The sequence below is a fragment of the Grampus griseus genome, assembly GCF_964374135.1.
Source record: "Grampus griseus genome assembly, chromosome: 9".
NCBI lineage: Eukaryota > Metazoa > Chordata > Mammalia > Artiodactyla > Delphinidae > Grampus > Grampus griseus.
This window is the reverse complement of record NC_139003.1, coordinates 55,452,343-55,478,165: the sequence shown is the minus strand read 5'-3', so window position 1 is coordinate 55,478,165 and position 25,823 is coordinate 55,452,343. Positions and strand designations below refer to the sequence as shown.

The 25,823-nt window shown below is 37.6% G+C and overlaps 2 protein-coding genes across 8 annotated transcripts in view; one reads left to right on the top strand and one right to left on the bottom strand.

The window, feature by feature from the left end:
* ANKIB1 (ankyrin repeat and IBR domain containing 1) overlaps positions 1 to 12,841 on the bottom strand; it is a 158,868-nt gene extending 146,027 nt beyond the window's left edge. For 3 of the 4 annotated variants that reach the window (XM_082662378.1, XM_082662381.1, XM_082662380.1), the window contains exon 1: positions 12,740 to 12,841. The gene's annotated coding sequence lies outside the window, so the exon portion shown is untranslated. The remainder of the gene's footprint in view (positions 1 to 12,739) is intronic. The other variant, XM_082662379.1, reaches the window with a different exon arrangement.
* Positions 12,842 to 13,360: 519 nt separating this feature from the next.
* KRIT1 (KRIT1 ankyrin repeat containing) overlaps positions 13,361 to 25,823 on the top strand; it is a 36,610-nt gene continuing 24,147 nt past the window's right edge. Inside the window, exons 1-8 of one of the 4 annotated variants that reach the window (XM_082662247.1) lie at positions 13,361 to 13,425; positions 13,589 to 13,773; positions 18,059 to 18,217; positions 19,163 to 19,322; positions 22,656 to 22,748; positions 23,912 to 24,041; positions 25,041 to 25,284; positions 25,495 to 25,610. In XM_082662247.1, coding sequence (XP_082518373.1) covers positions 18,116 to 18,217; positions 19,163 to 19,322; positions 22,656 to 22,748; positions 23,912 to 24,041; positions 25,041 to 25,284; positions 25,495 to 25,610 — 845 coding nt within the window. In that variant the 5' untranslated portion in view covers positions 13,361 to 13,425; positions 13,589 to 13,773; positions 18,059 to 18,115. Of the gene's footprint in view, positions 13,774 to 18,058; positions 18,218 to 19,162; positions 19,323 to 22,655; positions 22,749 to 23,911; positions 24,042 to 25,040; positions 25,285 to 25,494; positions 25,611 to 25,823 lie in introns of all 4 variants that reach the window. The other 3 variants (XM_082662248.1, XM_082662246.1, XM_082662245.1) reach the window with 3 other exon arrangements.

The window sequence follows — 25,823 nt, the reverse complement described above, 5'->3', positions numbered from 1 at the left end:
ACATAGATCAATGGAAAAAGATAGAAAGCCCAGAGATAAACCCATGCACCTATGGTCAACTAATCTATGACAAAGGAGGCAAGGATATACAATGGAGAAAAGACAGTTTCTTCAATAAGTGGTGCTGGGAAAAGTGGACAGCTACATACAAAAGAATGAAATTAGAACACTCCCTAACACCATACACAAAAATAAACTCAAAATGGATTCGAGACCTAAATGTAAGACCAGACACCATAAAACTCCTAGAGGAAAACATAGGAAGACCTCTCTTTGACATAAATCACAGCAAGATGTTTTTTGGGTTTTTTTTGCGGTACGTGGGCCTCTCACTGTTGTGGCCTCTCCCGTTGCGGAGCACAGGCTCCCGATGTGCAGGCTAAGCAGCCATGGCTCATGGGCCCAGCCGCTCCGCGGCATGTGGGATCTTCCCGAACCGGGGCACGAAGCCGTGTCCCCTGCACCGGCAGGCGGACCCTCAACCACTGTGCCACCAGGGATTCCCCAGCAAGATCTTTTTTGATCCACCTCGTAGAGTAATGGAAATAAAAACAAAAATAAACAAATGGGACCTAATGAAACTTCAAAGTTTTTTCACAGCAAAGGAAACCATAAACAAGACAAAAAGACAACCCTCAGAATAGGAGAAAATATTTGCAAATGAATCAACTGACAAAGGATTAATTTCCAAAATATATATGCAGCTCAATATTAAAGAAACAAACAACCCAATCTAAAAATGAGCAGAAGACCTAAATAGACATTTCTCCAAAGAAGACATATAGACGGCCAAGAAGCACATGAAAAGCTGCTCAACATCACTAATTATTAGAGAAATGCAAATCAAAACTACAATGAGGTATCACCTCACACCAGTTAGAATGGGCATCATCAGAAAATCTACAGACAACAAATGCTGGAGAGGGTGTGGAGAAAAGGGAACCCTCTTGCACTGTTGGTGGGAATGTAAATTGATATAGCCAGTATGGAGAACAGTATGGAGGTTCCTTAAAAAATTAAAAGTAGAATTACCATATGATCCAGCAATCCCACTACTGGGCATATACCCAGAGAAAACCATAATTCAAAAAGACACATGCACCCCAATGTTCACTGCAGCACTATTAACAACAGCCAGGTTATGGAAGCAATCTAAATGCCCATCGACAGCCTAAAGGATAAGGAAGATGTGGTACATATATACAATCGAATATTACTCAGCTATAAAAAGGAACAAATTGAGTCATTTGTTGAGACGTGGATGGATTTAGAGACTGTCATACAGAGTGAAGTAAGGCAGAAAGAGAAAAACAAATATATATTAACGCATATATGTGGAACCTAGAAAAATGGTACAGATGAACCAGTTTGCAGGGCAGAAGTTGAGACACATATGTAGAGAGCAAATGTATGGACACCAAGGGGGGAAAGCTACGGGGGTGGGGTGGGGATATTGGTGTGCTGCACTGGGCGATTGGGATTGACATGTATACACTGATGTGTATAAAATTGAGGAGTAATAAGAACCTGCTGGGGCAGAAGACCTAAATAGACATTTCTCCAAAGAAGATATACAGACTGCCAACAAACACATGAAATAATGCTCAACATCACTAATCATTAGAGAAATGCAAATCAAAACTACAATGAGATATCATCTCACACCGGTCAGAATGGCCATCATCAAAAAATCTAGAAACAATAAATGCTGGAGAGGGTGTGGAGAAAAGGAAATCCTTTTGCACTGCTGGTGGGAATGTAAATTGATACAGTCACTGTGGAGAACAGTATGGAGGTTCCTTAAAAAACTACAAATAGAACTACCATATGACCCAGCAATCCCACTACTGGGCATATACCCTGAGAAAACCATAATTCAAAAAGAGTCATGTACCAAAATGTTCATTGCAGCTCTATTTACAATAGCCCGGAGATGGAAACAACCTAAGTGTCCATCATCAGATAAATGGATAAAGAAGATGTGGCACATATATACAATGGAATATTACTCAGCCATAAAAAGAAACGAAATTGAGCTATTTGTAATGAGGTGGATAGACCTAGAGTCTGTCATACAGAGTGAAGTAAGTCAGACAGAGAGAGACAAATACCATATGCTAACACATATATATGGAATTTAAGAAAAAACATGTCATGAAGAACCTAGGGGTAAGACAGGAATAAAGACACAGACCTACTAGAGAATGGACTTGAGGATATGGGGAGGGGGAAGGGTAAGCTGTGACAAAGCGAGAGAGAGGCATGGACACATATACACTACCAAATGTAAGGTAGGTAGCTAGTGGGAAGCAGCTGCATAGCACAGGGAGATCAGCTCGGTGCTTTGTGACCGCCTGGAGGGGTGGGATAGGGAGGGTGGGAGGGAGGGAGATGCAAGAGGGAAGAGATATGGCAACATATGTATATATATAACTGATTCATTTTGTTGTAAAGCAGAAACTAACACACCACTGTAAAGCAATTATACTCCAATAAAGATGTTAAAAAAAAAAGGAAAAGAACCTGCTGTATAAATAAATAAAACTCAAAAATTTTAAAAAAACCCAACAGGAAAATGTGAATAAAGCTATGAATAAGCAATTCAAAAAACTGAAAAATCGAAAGGACCAACAAAATCATCAAAAGATGCGCAGCTTCACAAGTAGTTACGAAAATGAAGAAGTATAAGATGCTTTTAAAATTGATTTTGTTGTCAAAGAAAACATCAGTGATAGTGAGTCTGTGAGGGAAATAGTTACTCTCAGACTTTAATGACGGCAGTAAGAACTACATCAACATTTCTGGAAAATAATCTGGCATTATGTATTAAAATTAAAACATTATATATTATGTACAAGATATTCATTGCAATATTGTTCATAATAGAAGACTAGAGACAACACAGATGTCCAAAATGAAAACAGATATGGTTTCATATATCTACTGCTACAAAACAAACCACCTCAAACTTAGTGCCTCAAAACAATGTCATTTCTCACAATTCTATAGGTTGGCTGGCCATTTCTTTTCTGTTTTCACCTCTGGTTCCTCTGCAGATGCATTCAGCTAAACAGTCAGCTGGGTTAGTAGGTCCAAGATAGTCCACTTTCATGTCTGCTGGTTGATGCTGACTGGGGTGTCTTGGTTCTCTCACCCTCCTATAAGCTAGACCAGCTTCCTTACATGGCAGCTACAGGAAAGCATTCTTTGAAGTCTTCTCTTAAGGACTAAGCTCCAGAACTCACATATCACATCCACCATATTCATTGGCCGAAGCAAATCACAAGGCTAGACAAGACTCAAGAGATGGAGAAATAGATGGGAGAAGCAACAAAGCCCCATGGCAAAGGGGAATGCATACCAGGATGGAAGAACTTTATGGTTGTTAATTAGTCTACCACAGGTAGTGTGTGTTTATGCGTGTGTACTATATAGCTGTATATTTCATTATATATGTGTTTATTTGTAAATCTATAGTTTTATTATAGCAATGATATATAGTTGTATACGTCATCACATACACGTATGTTTGTAAATCCTGGAAATATGCTTAAAAATTAACTAATGAAATACTGAGCTATGTAAAGTAGTCAGCATGCTGGCTAAGGATGCAGGGCAGTGAGGGCATGTCAGGAAGGCCAACACAGGTGTGGCCCAGAGGTGAGGATAACCGGGTGTTGTGTGCAGACAGGGAGTTGCACAGAGCTGTGGGCCCAGGGAGGGCTTATGGATTCACAAAGAGGCACAGGCCAACAGGCCCAGCAATCAACGAGGCAGGGTGTGATAGGGAGAGATAAAGGGAGGTGATGGTCTACAAGGCAGGGAAAATGGTAACAAAACAATTAGACAAGTGATAACTATAATGAGACTAATGTGAAGCTAAGTTTCTTACCACCAGAGAAGGCATTATAAACATGGAAAGGGCAAAGACTAGAAAGAACCCTGGGGTATTGGATTGGAATTGGAAGTATAGGAACCAACTTCTGGTTTTATAACACGCACATAGATATAGAAATAATTATGGATGTATATTAGTACATTATACATATATGTATGTGTATACAAACCATCCTTACATACTCATACATTTCCTAGTCCCTATAAGCAATGACACCCCAGTAGCAATGAGAAACTAAGCCCTTAAATCTTTGTTTTTAAACACCATATTTTACAAAAACAAATAACAATATCAAAAAACAAACAGGGCTCCTTGAAGAAATGGCTGATTCCAGGGCTGGACCAGGCAAAGTACAAGACGAACCAGGAACAGCATGTTCTGCCAGAAGTGCACAATGGATGAGATGGGAGCATGATAGACACAGGAGCCAGCTTGAAGGGGCTCCCACTGTCTAAATCAGGGACAACTTAAACAGCAAAATAAATAATGATAGTAACAAATCACAACACACTAAAATCAAAATCCACAAGTCCTTACTGATTTAATAAACAAATAAATAGGGGAGAAAGAAAAGTTCTACCTTACAATAAAATACCAACTAATACATGTAGAAGGAATAAAAAAAATAGAGAAATATAATTATAAAAGTAGTTAATTCAGGTGGGAGTCATCACTGATACCTACACTGAGGATAGTGAGTAGAGGTTTGATGAGAATCAAGATGCATAATTTTGGAATACCTCTCCACAAATTTTGATCAAATACAAAAGGACACCAATATGATCAAGGTGTTAATTACCAGTAGCAGCATGATTTGACATCATATGCCTGTGGATGCAATGCACCGAGACAGGCACAGCCCTACTTCTGTGATATTCCTGCTAGAAATGCAAGACTTGATTGGAGTCATGAGGAAATATCACATGGACCTAGGTTCAGGGTGATCTTACAGAATGTACTACCTAAAACTGTCAAGGACATGAAAGATGGGGGAAAATGAGGCTGAAAAAGTCTGAAAAGACATGACAACTAAATACAACATGTATTCCCAGATAGGATCCTAGATCAAAAAAGAAAGAGATATTGTTGGGATAGTCGATGAAATAAGAATAGGTTCCTTGGACTAGACAGTAGTGTTGTACCAATGCTTATCTTCCGACTCGGAGGGTTATATAAGAGTGCCTTGCTTTTGAGAAATAGACACTGTAGTATTTATGGGTGATGGAACACCATGTCTACAGCTTGCTCCAAAAGGTTCTGAAAAAGACTATGATAATGGGTATGTACATATGTATTTATACACACATATACAAACATGTATGTAACATATATATGAAGACAGAAAGAGAGAGGACAGGCAATGGAAGAAATGCAGTAAAATATTAACAATGGTGGAATCTGAATGAAGGAGATAAAGGAGTTCTTTGTACTGTTCTGGCATCTTTCAAGTTTTAAATTATTTCAAAATAGTTTTTAAAAAATGGGATTATTAATATGTGATACAGAACATCTGGTGTTACAGCAAATGATAAGCAGCTACTGTCTGAGGCTAGGAGACAGAATGAAAACCTTGGCTTAATATGTTTATTTACATAACATTCCTTTACAATACCCTGAGGGGATACATGAATAGGAGGACAATGTTTTATGCCTATTTGGCGTAAAGGCATCTCAATGTTTTTAAGTGAACTTTCCTTTCTCTTCATGGATATTAAATAGGCATTTTACAGTTCAATGAGAAAAGGAATTCTGACTTATTCATCTCTGTGGTTCCAGTACCTAATGCGTTTATGACTTTTGTCCGTTATGTCTTGAATAGGAATTCTATCCCCAATATTATTCCAGCCAGAAAATACAGCGATCCTACCAAATATAAAATAGCTAGTGGGAAGCAGCTGCATAGCACAGGGAGATCAGCTCGGTGCTTTGTGTCCACCTAGAAAGGTGGGATAGGGAGGGTGGGAGGGAGACACAAGAGGGAGGAGATATGGGGATATATGTATATGTATAGTGGATTCACTTTGTTATACAGCAGAAACTAACACAACATTGTAAAGCGACTATACTCCAATAAAGATGTTAAGAAAACAAAACACAGTGATCTAAGTACCAAGAATTCTGTTACACTGAAAGGGAAAAACTGTATATGTTAAGCTAAAATATATATGTCAGACTGAGGATCGAAAAATATCAAGGATACCTTTCTTAGGAACTTGGAGGAGGAATAATTATATGCTCTACAGTCCTAAAAACAAGAATGTATAACCAGAAGCAAAAGGCCTTAGTCTAAAGAATGACTAACTGTTGACAGTTTTTGGTTAAAACCAACCAAACAGAACAGAATACAAATGAAATTTGGTGAAAAGAGCTGACAGTGGATGACAATCCTTTAAAAAATTTGAGAGGGGGGCTTCCCTGGTGGCGCAGTGGTTGGGAGTCCGCCTGCCAATGCAGGGGACACGGGTTCGTGCCCCGGTCCGGGAAGATCCCACACGCCGCGGAGCGGCTGGGCCCGTGAGCCATGGCCACTGAGACTGCGCGTCCGGAGCTTGTGCTCCGCAACGGGAGAGGCCACAGCAGTGAGAGGCCCGCGTACTGCAAAAAATGAGAGGCCCGCGTACCGCAAAAAAAAAAAAAAAAAAATTTGAGAAGGTCTGAAAAACAATTAGACTGAACCATATCATACTGCTGATAAAGCATATACCCTACTAACAGATGAGTAAGGTCATTTTTAAATATGAAAGAATACATTTTTATTGCAGAAACCAAAACTCTCCAAAGCATCAAAGAATTGTCAGAATTGAACTGAGAATGTTTAAAAGCTAAATAGGTTTCATGTAGCTCAATACTCTCTCCTTCCTGGAGAATACGAACATTTTTTAGTACATTTTCTAGGCTCTTGGTCCCACTAATTAACTAGAAGAAAAAAAAGGTTATGCATGCTTGAAAATCTGTGTTACAGTTAACCATAATGAACTTCAGAACTGTCTTTTCAAAGGTTTAAACAACAGCTGAAAATTACATTTTGCTACTATACAATTCATCTGCTCTAGTAAATAAAAGATACTAATACCTTATGAAATTAGAATCTTTCTACTCATAGCGTTATTAACCTGACCTGACCAAGGAGGTGAAAGACTTATACACTAAGAACTATAAAACGTTAATAATGGAAATTGAAGATGATTCAAAGAAATAGAAAGATATCCCATGCCCTTGGATTGGAAGAATTAATATTGTTAAAATGGCCATACTACCCAAAACAATTTACAGGTTTAATGTGATCCTTATCAAATTATCCATGACATTTTTCACAGAACTAGAATAATCCTAAAATTCCTATGGAACCATAAAAGGCCAGAATTGCCAAAGCAATCCTGAAGAAAAAGAACAAAGCAGGAGGCCTAACTCTCCCAGACTTCCAACAATACTACAAAGCTACAGTAATCAAAACAGCATGGTACTGGCACAAAAACAGACATATGGACCAATGGAACAGAACAGAGAGACCACAAATAAACCCACACACCTACAGTCAATTAATCTTTGACAAAGGAGGCAAGAATATACAATGGGAAAAAGACAGTCTCTTCAGCAAGTGGTGCTGGGAACGTTGGACTGCCGCATGCAATTCTATAAAATTAGAACACACCCTCTCACCATACACAAAAGTAAACTCAAAATGGCTTAAAGACTTAAACATAAGACATGACACCATAAAACTCCTAGAAGAGAACATAGGCAAAACATTCTCTGACATACATAAATCATACCAATGTCTTCTTAGGCCAGTCTCCTAAGGCAATAGAAATAAAAACAAAAATAAACAAATGGGACTTAAACTTACAAGCTTTTGCACAGCAAAGGAAACCATAAAAAAAAAAAAAGACAACCTACAGAATGGGAAAATATTTGCAAAATGATGTGACCGACAACGGCTTAATTTCCAAAAAATACAAAGAGCTCATATAAGTCAACAACAAAAAAACAAACAACCCAATCCAAAAATGGGCAGAAGACCTAAATAGACATTTCTCCAAAGAAGAAATACAGATGGGCAATAGGCACGTGAAAAGATGCTCAACACTGCTGATTATTAGAGAAATGCAAATCAAAACTACAATGAGTTACCATCTCACACCAGTCAGAATGGCCATCATTAAGTTTACAAATAACAAATGCTGGAGAGGGCGTGCAGAAAATGGAACCCTCCTACACTGCTGGTGGCAATGTAAGTTGTTGCAACCACTGTGGAAAACAGTATGGAGGATCCTCAGAAAACTAAAAATAGAATTACCATATGATCTAGCAATCCCACTCCCAGGTATATATCCAGACAAATCTATAATTCAAAAAGATACATGCACCCCTATGTTCACAGGAGCAATATTTACAATAGTCAAGACATGGAAACAACCTAAATGTCCATTGACAGATGAATGGATAAAGATGGGGTACATATATACAATGGAATACTACTGAGCCATAAAAACGAACAAAATAATGCCATTTGCAGCAACATGGATGCAACTAGAGATTATCCTACTAAGTGAAGTATATCAGAAAGAGAAAGACAAATACCGTATGATATCACTTATGTGTGGAATCTATTGGGTTGGCCAAAAAGTTCGCTCGGTTTTTTCCCATAAGATCTTACAAAAAAACTGAATGAAGTTTTTGGCCAACCCAATAAAATATGACACAAATGAACCTATCTATGAAACAGAATCTCAGACAGAGAACAGTGGTGGTTGCCAAGGGGCAGGGAATTGGGGGAGGTTTGCAGAGGGAGGTTGGGGTTAGCAGATATAAGCTTTTATATAGAGAACAGATAGACAGTAAGGTCCTACTGTATAGCACAGAGAGCTATATTCAATATCATATGATAAAACATAATGGAAAAGAATATTAAAAGAAGAACGTATATATAACTGAATCACATTGCTGTACAGCAGATATTAACACAACATTGTAAATCAACTATACTTCAATTAAAAAAATTTTTTTAAATCACCTACAGGAAAAAAAATTAAAAACTGTTAAAACTATATTACAAGTTCTTCCCCTTAATGAGAAATCTTAACGTCAAATCTTTTCTAGCATATAAGAAGTAAAACAACATTCATCATTACTATAAACCAGAATCTGTATGGTTTATTTTTTTGTTTTTTTTTTAAAGTCTGGTTGGGGGTCATGAATTAGATTTTATTTCAGTCCCTTTGAGGGACAAGAGAAATGAAAGACTTTTTTTAAAAAATAAATTTATTTATTTTATTTATTTATTTTTGGGTGTGTTGGGTCTTCGTTGCTGCGCGGGGTTTCTCTAGCTGTGGTGAGCGGGGGCTACTCTTCATTGCGGTGCGTAGGTTTCTCATTGCCGTGGCTTCTCTTGTTGAAGAGCACTGACTCTAGGCATGCGGGCTTCAGTAGTTGCAGCATGCAGACTCAGTAGTTGTGGCTCACGGCCTCTAGAGCAAGGCTCAATAAGTTGTAGCACATGGGGCTTAGTTGCTCCATGGCATGTGGGATCTTCCCAGACCAGGGATCAAACCCGTATTCCCTGCATTGGCAGGCGGATTCTCAATCACTGCCCCACCAGGAAAGCCCTGTGTGGGTTTGTTAGTTAGCTAGCTACCTATCTATCTATCTATCTATCTATCTATCTATCTATCTATCTATCTATCTATTTATTTATGGCTGTGTTGGGTCTTCGTTGCTGCACGCAGGCTTCCTCTAGTGCAGCAAGCGGGGGCTACTCTTCCTTGTGGTGCGCAGGCTTCTCACTGCCGTGGCTTCTCTTGTTGCACAGCACGGGCTCTAGGGTGTGCGGGTTTCAGTAGTTGTGGCGCATGGGCTTAGTTGCTCCGCAGCATGTGGGATCTTCCCGGACCAGGGCTCGAACTCGTGTCCCCTGCATTGGCAGGCAGGTTCTTAACCACTGCGCCACCAGGGAAGCCCCCCAGTGTGGTTTTTATTTTTTTTATTTTTTATTTTATTTTTTTTTGATTTCTTTTTTTTTTTTTTTTAACATCTTTATTGGGGTATAATTGCTTTACAATGGTGTGCCCAGTGTGGTTTTTAAATGGAGATAAAATACTTCTTAGGACACTTCTAAGAATTAAATGAGATAATGTAATAACTAAATGCAGGGTAGCTAGTGTGAATTAAGTGCTCAATAAATGGCCTTTACTGTGTTAATTCTTATAGAAAGGTTGTGAAACAACCCTGAAATATGGTCAAGTAACTTAAAAACCTATTAGAGATGTCTGTAAAAGCATATGGATAAAATCACAGTCAAATATCTAGACTGGCAAATTCAGGGAGGAAAGGAATCTTAACTTATTTATCCTTGTAGTTCCAGAATCTAACATAGTGCCTGGTACACAGAGTAGGCATTCAATAAAGGTTTACTGAAATGAAGTGAGTATGAAAGTAAGTTATCTAGAAAAGAAAAAAAAAAGAGGTAATCTGAGGTTGTCTGAAAAATAAACGTAAAGAGTCACCAAATTACTATTCCCTAAGCAAATCATACTTTAAGAAAGAAAACAAAATACCTAAGCATTTTTAGAACCATGCACAGAAAATCCTCTCAGACTGGTCTTTTTAATAATGACTGAGTCACTCTCAAATCTGTTTTGGCAAATGTGTCATATATAAAGTTCAATATTAGAGAGAAGGATTTTTAAATTTCATCTAAATAAATGTTCATACTCAAAGAGGTAAGAAGTACCCAAAACACTTGAGGAATCTTTCCTAACTTCCATTCAAGAAGAATCAGACTTAATTCATAGTTCTTCCATCTATTTATACATGAAAATTAGCTTGAGCTTTTACCTACAAGTAAGTTGTAAATACACATATTTCACTTTCACAAGTTCAAGTGCACCCCAGGAAAGGAAGAGGAAAGAAAGAAAACCAACTCTCTCAAAAGTGGGCAGTGCTATAGGAGTATAAAAGAGTAGCAAACAAAACTTCTCTCCCATGTCTCAGCAGCCACCTGATAGAGCCCACACTTATGGCACGGTCTGCATGGTTTCAGAACACTTTCATATTGAAAACTCAAAATTCCCAGTGCAATGGGCACGGGAAAAAGCATAATGTGAAAACACAGTCCTATCTTTTCCACCCTACGTCCAAGAATGATAGGGGTCAATTTACTGTTTCTAAGAAGGACCTTTTCAAATTATTGCCCATCACCTCACTACAGCACCCACTCTTCTTATTTGCAAACTGATCAATTTTACGAAAAGCAAAAACCACACCCTTAATAATACATTCAACTCTGTGCAGCGCTTGGCTTCTGACACAAGCCGGTAAAGTACAATTCCAGAGAGACAGCTAGAGATACATCTTTTAAGCCTAGTTCAAACTAAAATTTGTGAACAGTGTGCAGTTACAAATCAAATAATAACCTCAAATCAACTGCTAGAAGGAGGTTTTGAAAACAAAAAAATCATTATTAAACATTTACCTTTCTGAACAAAATGACGTTTTCTGAAAACAATAACCAAAGCTACCAGTCTAAACTAGAGTAATTTAGAGAACAATAACAAAGAACCTGTAGTTCACAGAGGAAAATCATTCTTAAATTATCATTTGCTTCCTACAGTACCTGGAAAAGTACAAAATGCTAAGTCAGCTAAGAACTATTGTCCAGTCACTGACAGCATTAGTTACTTTTTAGTCTAATTTCTGGAAAGTTCTGCTGTGGTAGTTTAAAAAGGAAACCAAATTTTAACGAGAAAAAATGCCTAGTTTAAAATCTGGAAATACACATTGAAGATATTCACGGTTAATTTTTTTTTTTTTTAACTAAGAAGCAGGAAGGTGACAGGCACAAAGGTGTGTAACATCTGTAGATGGTTGAGCCAAATCAATTTAAGAAAAAGTCTCTATGAAATTAAGGATTTAAGATAATATCTTGACAAATATAATCTGACATGATCAAAAATCACTTTAGTTTTTTTTAACCACTAACAAAGCAAAAACTTCCAATACAAAGATTTTCACATCATACACACACACACTTTAAGAATTAAATGTAAATTCAACACACTAAAAAATTATCTAAAGGTATCCAAAATACATTTGAAACATCAGACTTTTGTTTTCACATTGATTTCTCAGACCTACTAGTAAATCTTCCCTGGAATGGGTCTTCATTTCAATACAAGGTTGTTCAATATGCCACTTCGTGTGAATAGAGCTTGTGAGACATCCTCAAAACCTCCTCGGGAGTTCTTAATTTACAGCTCTAATTCCAGTTTCCTGCGACTCTAACAGCAACGTACAGAAAACAGCTTATACACAGGAAGGGAGAGGAATGAAGGTCCAGGGGAAAGGTCCATTCTTTTCTGGTAGCAGAAGATGCAAAAATAAAGGTTCTCTAGAGCTATGTGCCCCTATCCCCACCCATCATAGCCCTTCACTTTCATCCATCCACCCGCTCAAGACTCTCGAGCTCACGAGAACAGCCGAACCCGTGGCTTTCCACGTCTCAAAGAATGGGCGGGGGAAGCTGTGAGGTCCGGGGTACAAACAGAAAAAAAGGGAGGACATAGATCCTTTGAGGACAGAGGGACAAGAAGATGCATCCAGATGGTGAGGATGGGACGTGCTACCGAAACACAGAGGCTTGCAAATTCGCTGGGAGAAGAGCTCCCAATGGGTCAGACAGAGGATGTTGACTGTTCAAGGATGGGGACACACAATCCTCCACAAATGAAGGGAGGCACATTTGCAGGAGTCCCGGAAGGGCGTGAACTCGGTAGCGCTGAACTCGGAGCCGAAAATAGGTTGAGACAGCCTCAAAAAGACCGGTACGTCGAAGCTGAGACTTACGGTTACTTCCCGGACTGAGGGTAAGGGTCGGATGGACTCCGCAGCTCTGCAGTTCTGCCGCCCCTGCCTCTCGCGCCGAGCCGGTGACCTCAGGTACTCCCTGCGCCCCACCCACCCGGGCGGACGCCCCTCCTCGCGCTGCGCCCCCTCCTCACCGGCCCCGGTGCGCCCGCCGGGCAAAGGCTGCCGGGGCCGAGGGTGCGCCCTGGAGGCCCGCGGGGAACTCTGCGAGAGCTGGAAGCGCCTGCGGCGAGGCTCAGACTGGGCGGGCGCCCCCCATGCCTCTCCGGCCGCCGCGCCGCCTCACTCGGGGGAGGAGAAGAGGGGGCGGTGGCTCTTGCCTCCGCCTCGCGGTCAAATCCGGCTCATGCTCCAGCCTGGCCCGCGCTTACAGCCCGGGCCGCCCCCTCCCCTCCCCCGCCTCCGGTTCAGCCGCTGGCGTGCCCACTGCCGCCACCACCCCAGTCCCCGAACCGCCCGCCACCTGCCCCAGACAGCCCTCAGCCCCAGCTAGAAACGACAGGAACGGCAGTAGCTCAGCAGCCGACCCGGAAGCTCTTCCACCACCAACCGCGAGGCTGCAAGGGGGCGTGAACCCGGAAGCGATTTCTTCGCCCCGGTAGCATCGGGATGGAAAGCTAAGGCCTTTGAAGATCTGCAATCCCCTAGTTTGGGGAGGGGGTGAGGTGTGTATGGCGCTGAGCTGGGAGGAGAGGGAAGGCCAATAAAGAGCTTGTGGACAAGAGGCTCTCCGAGTCCAGAGATCAGAGCTCTCGAGGCGCGGGGTGCGGAGGGCGGCCGAACACGCCGGGCGGCTTCTGGTGGCGACCGACTGTTTTCCTGTCACAGGAAGTTGGGCCTGGCCGCTGGGAAAGTGAAGGGAAGGAGAAATGAGAAAGCGGTGACGGTCCCCCGCCCCCCAGGTGACTGTCCCACCCACTGAATTGAATGTAGTGGCCCGGGAGGTCCTCGGCCCCCCACACGGGTGAGACGAGGAGGAGCACGATTCAGACTCCAGCGAGAGAAACGGAAAGGTAGGAGGCCGAACTATCTCCATCCACATCTAGTTTTTCCAGGCAAGGACTTTACTTCTTACAAGTAATTACAAAGACGCCAAAGACCCTTTTTGGGTGGCGGCTCTCTGTGCAGAGAGGCGTGCACGTCCTTTTCCGTTAGTGGACGCTGATGGGCGGTGGCGGAGGAAAAACCTCCTAGGCAGAGTGTTGATTTTTGTCATTTCAGGAAAAGCGATTCACAACTTGTCCTTGGAGCTCACCGCTCCTCTCTTTCCCTCTCTACATCTTTTAAGGCTTTGGGCTTTCGTTCTTTGCTCGGTTCTCCATGGTGTTTTTAGCTTCACCAGAAATCTTTGATCTAGCTGACCTGACTCGGGACCTCACCTCCATGATTCCCTTCTCACTCTTGGAGAGTTTTTGTATCTTCAGTTTGCTTGCAGATGCTTCTCTCAGCATCATGTCTTTTAACTGCTTTGATGATGTCCTCATCTTATTTTGGGGAAAATGTCAAAAACTCAAAAATGTTTTCATAACAGTATGAAAACAAATAATTCATTCCATGATCTTTTCGACTTAAACCCGAGTTAATGTGTTAGTTGGTTTCCCCTTCGAACTGGGTCGAAGAACTATAGTAGCAGTTGATATAAAGCATGTTTAGATATACTACGGATGAAATCATGCTCCCCCAAATAACCTCCTTAAATATACTTGTAGGAATTCATTTGTTTCCCAATTCCACTATTACTTAGTTCCTTCTCTGTTAGCCAGATTTAGTATAATTGCATTCAGAAGGTATTTGAAGATTATTAAATATCTTAAATTACAGAATAGAATGTCACTTAACAGAAGGAAAGTACTTGAAAATTACCGATGGTACTTTTTGATACTACCTGATGATTGGTAGAACTGGTTGAAAGGACAAGGACAAAACAAGCTGTGTTAGAAGTAGCACCAGTGACTATTTTCTATTCTGCTTTATTATTACTTCCTCTCTTTTTATTACTATAAACCAATTTGAGTGGCAAAAGGATGAAATTTTTAATGGTCAACATATCCCTGTAGGGGAATTCTTACAGATATTTAGTTGCCATCACTTCTCTCTAATGTAACAATGCTTTAAAATATTAAATTGTTCCAGGAGAGTGGAGAAGTGGCATGTAGCTACTCCACCTCAGTTTTTTTTTCCTGTAAAATGGAGATAATAATAATACTTCATCAGGTTTGGGGGAGAATAAAATGAGTTAATGCATGTAAAGCACTTAGCACAGTGTCTAGCACATAATAAACATTATAGGTGTTAGCACTTATTCATATTATTTTAAAAGCATAATAACATGGGTTTTATTAGGTTGAAAAACATTGCTTAAGGATGGAGGAGAAGGGATCAGGAACATCCTACAGAACCCTAAGATAATGCTCCTTTTTTTGTTTTTATTCATGAAGTACACTTTCTGATCATTATTGGTAATTTCTATTAGCATGTACTTTGTAAATCATCTTGTCAATTTTGACTTCTGGTAACTAAATTTACAATACCTATATTCATGTACTGAATCTTCTCTTTTTCTTCATTGCAAACAACTTTTAAAGTCTGTCCATCTGGGGAATTCCGTGGCGGTCCAGTGGTTTAGGACTCTGCCCTTCCATTGCCTAGGGCCCGGGTTCAATACCTGGTCAGGAGACTAAGATCCTGCAAGCCTTGCAGTGCGGCCAGAATAAATAAATAAAGTTTGTCTATCTGTACTCTATACAGCAAATGTTTCTCATTAAAGACATTATTGGCAGTTTGTTCAACAGGACTGTTTTTAGTAAAGATGTTAACAAACCTCCCCCCATGGGGACTAAATGGCATCTGTTCACCCCATTTCTCCCCAGTCATAGTGACGAGAAATGCCCGTACAGATTTTCAAATGATCCCAGGTAGGTATCACTCCCAATTGAGAACCACTTCTACATATTTGTAAGGCTTTATTAGTTAGGCAGCATATTATCATTTATTCTTAAGCATTTTCCAGAAAATGCCACATATTTCCTATTGGTCACTTGAACCTTTATCTAAAATTCAGTCTAAACACATTACAAATTTTAGTTATAGCTTTTTCTGTTATTTTTAGCTCAAATTACCCTCTTCCAATCCTTTTGCATGTGTTTCTGCCCTGGCAGTTTTGCCTTCATATATTAGTAGCTTCTGTTCTTTTCCTCACTTAAGCCTTTGTTTCCTTCTTTCATGTCACTGGAAGTATGTATATTTCAAACATTCAAGTATGAATATTTCTTGAAACTCAATTTTTAGAATCTTTGGGGTACATTAACATTAAATGGCGTAAAAACAAAATGCTATAACCCTCATGGTTTTTTAAAATTATATCACATTTGTTTATCTTTTAAAAATTGAGTGTATTGTGCAATACCAAATATTCTAGAGAAGTGATAAGTATTAACAAATAAAGCTTTTTGCTAATAGATGTTTTTTTAACATGAGTTGACCAGCGCAGGAATTGATTTGCTTTAAATCATGTTTAGAAAACTAAGAATTACTTGATTTCTCTTTTTAGGTGCTTAGTAGAAAAAAGGGTTTCCATAATAGTGCCATATATGTTACAAAATGTATTCATAATGCAATGTCTTTCTTTTGGGGGCTGGCAGTCTTCAAGGAGGCATCCATATATTTCAAAATTTGTTGGGTTTTATTATCTTGAAGTCATTGTTAATCTGAGGTGAAAGGTAATTGCTAAATGGAAATTCTGAGAAGAAAAGAGCCTCATCTTTTTCACTTAGTATAGAAAGTGCTGTTGTATGAAGTGGGTTTTAAGATGATCTTATGGAAAAACTGAACTGAAAATAATTCCACAAGGTATAGAGTGAAAATGAATGTCTTCAAAACTTTTCACAAAATGAAATGTCTCAATCCTAATGTTTTCTGTAGTTTCTCTGTTGAGATAGCTGTAGTTTCTCTGGATCTAAATCAGTGAACATTTTTATAATCTAAAATAAAATATTTTATAATTTATAACTAAATTTTATAATTTAAAATAATTTATAAATTAAAATAATTTTGTGCAATAATTTTAATGGTTCTTTTAATTTTAGGCTAACATTTACTTAAAATGTCATAAGTTACTGGATTTTAAAAACATTTCTTTTAAAGGAAATTTTCCAGTTATAAGGCAGTGGAAGGAAGTAAATTAAAGGCTTTTGTTATTACACAAGGAAGCAAATTAAAGGTTTCAAAATGACTATTAATTGCAGTTGAGAAAACAGTAAAGTCCTCTATCTCCTCTCAAAAGATATTCAAAACCTTTCTTGAAAATGAGCTCTTTTTTTTCTATGAGAGTTGGGGCAATAAGGAAATCATTAAATATGAACAGGTCATTTTAATGCCTAATGGACTTTAAAAAAAACTGAAGAAGGTTCATCTCACCATGGCTAGGAAAGCAACTCCTTGCTTGATGTTCTTTTAGAAATTTACTGGCATATAAATGAGAGGAAGTTTTTTTAAAACAAATAAATAAAATATATTCAATACAAAGAGATTTGTTTTAGTCTAGCCATGAAAAAAAATTAATAATAGCACTTAATGAAGAGATGGAACTATCAAACAACCGAGAGTGCTTGAACTTCAATTACTTGTTAGAAATTGCCTCATGGAGACTTCAAATTAGTCTGGGGAAAAAAGTGTTCATGTGTATGTATATTTAAATATATATATTATATATTTGGAAGAAAATTTTTGGATTATGTAGGGAATTGATAATGGAAGTGGGAAATATTCTTAAGTCATCATCAGAAAGCTTTTATGAACTGACTAAATGTTTTTGAGTCTGTGATAGGCAGCTCCAGTGAAAATTATAAACTATCCTTTAGTTCATCCAAATGTCAGATATCAAAGTTCTTTTTAAAGATTCTGGAAAGAATGTCAATGGCAGCTATCTATTTCTAGCTTCCAAACTATTAACAGTATGACATTCACTTGTGCAATTTATGGAAAATAAGTGGGTACTATTCTAAATTGCTAGTTCAAGCCATTTTTTACTTAGTATTTACAAGACATTTTATAATCATATCACCTTTTTATAGGTCCAAAAGGCAGATTCTTATGCTGTTAAGACCTATGAAAGTATGTATCCCCATTTTAAAAAACAAAAATCTACCTTTAATAGGAAAAAAGGACAAAGTAATCTTAAATTATAAACAAAGGTTTTGAATGGTAACATATTATCAGTTATCTCTGACTTGCTTTTTACATAGTATATGTATTCTAAGATAGAAAAATCAACATTTTATTTTTTAAATTGTTTTTCAGAGTGGTTATGTGTCCTTTGATTTAATCTTTCAAGGGATTTCTTTGTTTTATAAAGCAATGGGAAATCCAGAAAACATAGAAGATGCGTACGTTGCTGTTATTCGGCCAAAGAATGCTGCCAGTCTCAATTCTCGGGAATACAGAGCTAAGTCATATGAAGTGAGAACGATTTACTAACATTTGATTTTCAACCATTGAATGTCATTCTCCATTATCATTTTCATTTACATATAAAGTATAACCATAGCCTGTAAATTCTTGTTGATAACCTTGATCTTGACAAGCTAGAATTTACAGTCGTAGATCTGCCCATCATCATGTCTTTTCCGCTACATGTATTTTGACCATTTTTCTATTCATTGATAGGGATAAATTATTAGATATTAAAAGTTACTTATTTGAGTTTTACTTATAACTTATGAGAGTTTGGTTTTTAGTACAGTTTACGGAATGGCTCTCAAAAATTGAAAAAAAAATTGCAAAATTCAGCTTATTCAAAATTCCAACCTAAATTTCGTTCTTGGCTGTTTTCCCAAAGAACTATTTTTAAAAGTTCATTAAAAAATATCTTTACCTTTAATTAAGTTTTAGGCAATTAAGTTACTTCTCTGTCGTCTTGAATACATATATTAGTAAACATGATTGAGGCTCCTGCCAAAAAAAACCCAAAGCAGAATTGTTATCTTTTCTATGCAGCAGATTTCAAGCATCATAAAATGCTTCTAATCTAATCTAACTTGAACTAACTTCTCTAGTATTTTGCTTTAATTGCTTTTTTAAGGTTAGTTTTCTGAAACCTATTAAGGGATACTGCAGGGGTTCTGAGGAGACTACTGCTTCAGCAGTGCTCTGACTTACTGGTTCTCAGTCTTGGCTACACTGTTAAATCACTGGGAAACTTTAACATTTCCAGTACCAGGACCCCACTCCCCTGACGTTCTGATTTAATAGGTCTGAGATGAAGCTGTGCATTGATACTGTTTTGAAAGAGTCTAGGTTATTCTTATATGCAGCTAGGGTTAAGAAAGACTGCTGGCTTATTATATTCTAGGGCAAGTAAATTTAATTTTAAACACTCTCTTAATATTATTTTTCTCATCTAAGATTTTGTTGCATGAAGTTCCCATTGAAGGACAGAAAAAAAAGAGAAAGAAGGTTTTGTTGGAAACTAAACTTCAGGGCAACAGTGAAATAACACAAGGCATATTGGATTATGTAGTAGAAACCACCAAACCAATTTCTCCTGCAAACCAGGGTATCAGAGGTAAGAAGCTTTTCTTTTTAACACAGTTGGCTTTAAATGCTTGTGGAGAAAGACATTTTAAAAAGTAGATTAAAATCAGTTTCTTTTTATGTTCCTTTTCATTTGAAAAACTTGAAAAAGACTCAGAAATTTCTAGGGTTTTTTTTTTAAGGTGCAGCCAAGCCCCCTTCAAAAAGCAACTTAACAATTTTTTTAAGTTAAAAAATATTTTTGAAATGTTTAGATAATTTTAAGTAAAAAAAAAATTGAAAATATTTAAATTGTGTTAATGATTTGTTCAAGAGAGAGAGGAAGCCAACAGGTGGCTTAAAAATTAAAAGAAAGCACAAAATTACTTTTGTTAGAAGTATATTTCCCTAGATAAGTATCTGTGAACTACTATGTTTGTTTCTCTACTCCAGGACAAGAGAAAACTATAAACCTCTCTCCATAACTAAGTAACAGTTAAGATTTTGTGTATTAGAGCAAGTCCTATAAATTACCAGTCAGCAGAGGTTTTCTTCCCATTTGGTCACAAGAAGAAGATCATTTTCAATGAGCCAAAATAAATTGTAGAAGTATTCACCCTGAAAGGTTCAGGCCTCATTAAAAATATTAGATAATCTATAGACTATGAAACTGATTAAACATTAATGATCAATTTTATCAGGCTGTGGCCTCACAAGAAGCATATAGCAGAAGTTACAGAAATTATATACTCTGTCCAGGATTCAGGCATTATAATTAAAAAGGTAAAGCTAATTTCAGTCAAACAGCAGTTGAAAACAGTTGTTGATAGTGAGGTAAAGCATACCTCTCTGTGCCTAGTTTTCAGTTTTTTAAAGCTTATTTAGTGTTTTTTTCTATTTGTTCATCTTTATAGAGATTAGTTGTCTAATTCATCTCTCACGAAAGAGACTATTTTTGTTGCAGAGATAAGGCTGAATCCTGTAATTTGATTTGTTGGTTATTTGGGATAGTTGTTCTCTAGAGATAGCTGAACTAAGCCTGTTTCATAACTTCTGGAGGTACCATTCACCATATTTATCTCCCCAACTGGTAACCTCCTCAATAGGGCCTGCAGGGTTTTTGTGGCTTGGGGCTCTAAGCATTGTAACTCGAGATTATAAGAAGTTCCTGCATAAATTTACAGATCTTTGATACACATTCTGAGTACTACAGAGAGAATCCCCTTTCCCTAATTATCAGATTGACTTTTTAAATAAAATGATCTAGAAATTGATCTTAGCTAAAAAGGGGGACTATCCCTGTGGGTGATCAAGGCAAGTGAAAGGCTCTTCTTTTGGATGCCACAAATTTGTCAGCCTTTTCTACCTCAGTCTTGGACTTCTCTGATAAATTTTCATCCAGGTTTGTTTTACTATCACTAAATTGTTATAGTTATCAGGATCTATTCTGAGATCAAATTACTGAGACAAAGTCTGAGCCCAAATCACATATTTGAGCTGAGATAGACAAGTCATAATTTGCTATGAATTAGCCGAACTCTACCACTTGGTTCATTTACCAAGCAGGGGGATATAAGTGATATCAGTGTTAACAAAAATATCCCCCGGCCCAGAGGGCTGGGTAGTTTTTCTTAGGAGAAGTTACAAGTGGATAGGCACCCTGAAACATGTCTAGCACAATTATATCTTATATACTTAGACAGTAGAATGTACTAATACATTTTCAGGCAGCTTTTAATAAGAGAAATGAAAGTAAAGAAGTTTTACTTAACTAAATAGACAGTTATATCAATGAACCATGCCATACCTGACTATCCTATTCAATTGAGGTTTTCTAAAAGTGTGAAATATTTTTATAGAGTAATATGATTTCTTATATAAGCATCACATGAAAATTACCAATGACTTTATAATAGCAGTAGTTGTGCCTTTTTGTGCAGTGCTATATATAGTTTATAAAACACTACCACAATTACTTATTAATGAAATTCTTAAATTGGTCCTGTGAGTTAGTATATAGTCATTTTTACATCTGTAAAATGGAAATGCAAACATAGGTTGTCACCTACAAAAATCATATTCCCATTAGTGGAGGAGTTAGGACTAGAACTTCATTTCCCAACTTGTAATCAGTGCTTTTCTTTCCCCGCATGACAGATCTCACAGTTGCATATATAATTTGCAAAGTAGGCAATTAAACAATGGATCAGAACTGGATTTAGGGAAGCTGCAAGGCAGGAAAGATTAAGTGGGACAAGACCTCAAGCCAGACAAAAGAAATATTGCCTCTCAAATTTATTAGAATGTATCTAACACTTATATTTTGTACAAGTGTCTATTTTGTAAAAAATTGTTTGGGGGCTATAATAATAATGTGCCATAATAATCACAAATATTGACTCCAGCATTTTGTGAATGAATGAAGCTGCTTGAGCTCATATTATCTACCTGTCCGCAGAAGGCATCCAGCCAGGCATTCCTACCTGGGTCAAGAACAAGGTTCTATTTCTTGAGATGGGGAGATTGGAAGGGTTGATAAAAATTATGACAAAGATATCCAGAATATGAAAGGTTTTAGAGTGAAAGACTTGTAGGTTGTTATTTATAGCCCCCTTGCTGCCAAATCAGGAACAACAGACTAAGTATAAGAATGGTGGTTACGGGCTTCCCTGGTGGCGCAGTGGTCGGGAGTCCGCCTGCGGATGCAGGGGACACGGGTTCGTGCCCCAGTCCGGGAAGATCCCACATGCCGCAGAGCGGCTGGGCCCGTGAGCCATGGCCGCTGAGCCTGCGCGTCCGGAGCCTGTGCTCCGCAACGGGAGAGGCCACAACAGTGAGAGGCCGCGAACCGCAAAAAAAAAAAAAAAGAGAATGGTGGTTACAATTCAGAACAACAGTTTATAGCCCAATCAGATTTTAATAAAAACTGAAATTGACAGTGGAGGTTGAATATTAAATGAAGAGCTGCTAAACTTTAAGACTTTGCAGTTTATGTACACTACGCTTCTTGGCCAGCTTAGACTTTAGTGAAACTCTTACCATCTACATCCCAACTGAATGAAGTATATGCCTGTTCACCTTGCAGGATGTGTTGCTGTTCAGCTGCTCTATCAGTCCTTAGCAGGATGGTTTTCCTTGCTACGTATAGGAAGCTTCTCTTTTAGTGAGTCAGAACAGGGGATCTATTGGTTGATTGTCCACAGAATGATTTACATTATTATCAGAATTACCAGTTTTTATTAGTGCCTATAATAAAATTGACTTTTTATATTTCAGTTCCTCTTAATACTGCCTTTAAAATATTTTTTTCTAATTCTCAAGGTAATATATAAGATTTTAAAAGGCCCATTATTTTTATCTTTACTGACTTAAAAAAAATGATTAGGAAAACGAGTGGTACTAATGAAGAAATTTCCTCTGGATGGGGAGAAGATGGGCAGAGAAGCGGCATTATTTATTGTTCCATCAGTTGTCAAAGGTAAAGTCTAAGTTTCACCTTATGAATCTTTGTATACCTTAGGTGCTAAGCTAAAGTCTGTTGAGGAACTTAGGAATTTGGATTCATAGTTACTATTGTAATACTATTATAGAATACATGTTTTTAAGATAATGGAAGATGGAGAAATTTGTTACTTAAAAAGATGGTTTGATTTCAAAGTAATATTCAGGCTTCCAGACTGATCAGTAATATTTTTGTTTCTGTTTTTAAAAGTAGAACAAAGAAGTGAGGAAGGAAGCCATAATCGAAACAAAAAGTTTTTAGCTTATAATGAGGGATTTTTCAGACTGTGCTATATAGGTAGAATAGAAATAAAAATTTATGTATTTTGGAAAATTAACAGATTATGATCAGAACCTATCTTATATTTGGGAAAAGAAAGTGTCAGTAATAGTTCTAAAATACTCTTCCCAACAGTAGTGGTAATATTTAAAGAACTTAGATCTAATATGAAAATTTAATTTGAGCTTTGACAAGGAATTTATCCTATTATGCTGGAATAATAGAAAAAATATTGAGGTTCAGTGCAGACCATGCAGCCCACTAATTTTGTGTTCTGGGCAAATCACCTCTTTAAGCCTCACCTCTTTATTTGTAAGATAGATACCTGCTCCTACTTGGTTCATCGTGCTGAAAGAATTCAGTGAGGTATTAGATGTAAAAATCACTTTGGAACCTGTAGAGTACTGGCCTCATGTAAGGCCGTAATAATACTAATGATATATTAATGACCCACTGTGGATATCTCATCAGACTGCTGCTACACAGTACTTACACGTATTTTATTAGCCAGCTCTATCATTACAGAATTTTTTTTTTCCCCAGCCATACTTAGGTTAAACAGATCAGTATGTTAAATGGTGCTGGAAACCTTATTATTAATCAGAATTTTACAACATTGTTGAGGAAGAGAAAGGGGAAACAATTTCTGCAGTCCTCCAGGATTCTAAATCCTGCATTCACCCAAATGGATAAGGTCACAGAGCTGGCCAGCAATTGAATCCAAGTCTACTAATTTAAAATCTAGAACAATTTATGTTATACTTAACAATTTTTTTTAACATACTGTGTACTTTTAAATAAAAATCATGCAGTCGTAAACCTTTTATATGATGGCATAATTCTTCATTTTTCTTTTTCAGATAATACTAAATATACGTATACTCCAGGATGCCCAATTTTTTACTGCTTACAAGATATTATGCGAGTCTGTAGTGAATCCAGCACTCACTTTGCTGCACTTACAGCAAGAATGTTAATAGCCTTGGATAAGTAAGAACTGCCATTAAAAATATTTTTTAATAAATCAAATACATGTTCATATTAGATATTAGCTCTGAGAGATAGAAATTCTTTTGGAAGAAAATAATAAAATTAATAATATATATATTAAGAAATGGTAAGTTTTTGAAGTATAATATAAAAATTTTAAACCCCAAAGACAAGATTGTCCTGATTTGCTTGCAACATGTTAAGTTTATTCTTAGAAAATGACAAAGATTGCCCTGGCCTAAGAATTAAGATTCCTTTGTTATAAAACTAGATTTAGTATTGATTTACCCTTATCAGTGAACAAGTCGTTTCACCTGTCATGCCTTTTGTCTTTCTGTAACAGCAGGTCTAATGTCACCTACATCTCAGTGGTTTAAATTTTTAAAGGGCTTCGTGTTTTTTGAAAAGGATTTTAATTATTATTTGTTACATGCATTAAAAAAAATAGTTTGCTATGTCCAATAACAGAACTTTTATTTACAGTAAATGAAGTACTTAACACTAATTAAAATTATAAAAATCCCGGGACTTCCCTGGTGGCACAGTGGTTAAGAATCCTCCTGCCAATGCAGGGGACACGGGTGTGAGCCCTGGTCCGGGAAGATTCCACAAGCTGCAAAGCAACTAAGCCCGTGCACCACAACTACTGAGCCTGAGCTCTAGAGCCCGCGAGCCACAACTACTGAGCCCGTGTGCCACAACTGCTGAAGCCCATGCACCTAGAGCCTGTGCTCTGTAACAAGAGAAGCCACTGCAGTGAGAAGCCTGTGCACATCACTGAAGAGTAGCCTCCACTCGCGCAACTAGAGAAAGCCTGCGCGCAGCAACGAAGACCCAGCAGAGCTAAAAATAAATAAATAAATTTATTTTTAAAAAAAATTATAAAAATCTGAATGTAGTATTAGAAAGAATCATACATCAGAGTTGGATAGTAGTTTAGTTTTTTCATCTTCACTTTTTAACAAATACATCTACTACCTCTTCTTTTTATTTTGCCAGGTGGTTAGATGAACGTCATGCACAATCTCACTTTATTCCGGCTTTATTCCGACCTTCTCCTCTTGAGCGGATAAAAACTAATGTTATAAACCCTGCATATGCTACTGAATCAGGTCAGACAGAAAACTCACTACATATGGGCTATAGTGCACTAGAAATAAAGAGTAAAATGTTAGCCCTAGAGAAAGCAGATACCTGTATTTACAACCCTTTGTTTGGATCAGATCTTCAATATACAAACCGGGTAAGAGTTGAATGAATTTTGGCTTTGATTTCAAAAGACATGTCATTTCAAATGTAATTTTTTTTCCTGAGATAAATGCATCTATTACTAATTGTAAACATTAAGATGACATCCGTACTTAGCTCTATTTTTATACATCAAAGTCAGGTGTCTAAAGCTCAGTATCTAAAGCTGTTTTTGTTTTTGTTTTGTTTTGTTTTCCCTTTCTAGGTAGATAAAGTGGTAATAAATCCATACTTTGGTCTAGGAGCTCCAGACTACTCAAAAATCCAAATTCCCAAACAGGAAAAATGGCAGAGAAGCATGAGCAGTGTCACAGAAGACAAGTATTGTTCTGGTTTTCCTTCACATTGCTTTTTAAACACCTAATTCTAATGTTAAAATACTGTTTAAAATGATATATGCAATTAGTATGCAATGTAATCATTACATAAATGATTTAGTTTACAGCTGCTCAGTGAAACATAGCTTTCATAGATATGTCACATTTGTTTCAAAACAATATGAATTTCAACAGTTCCTGGTTTTTTTTTTCTTCT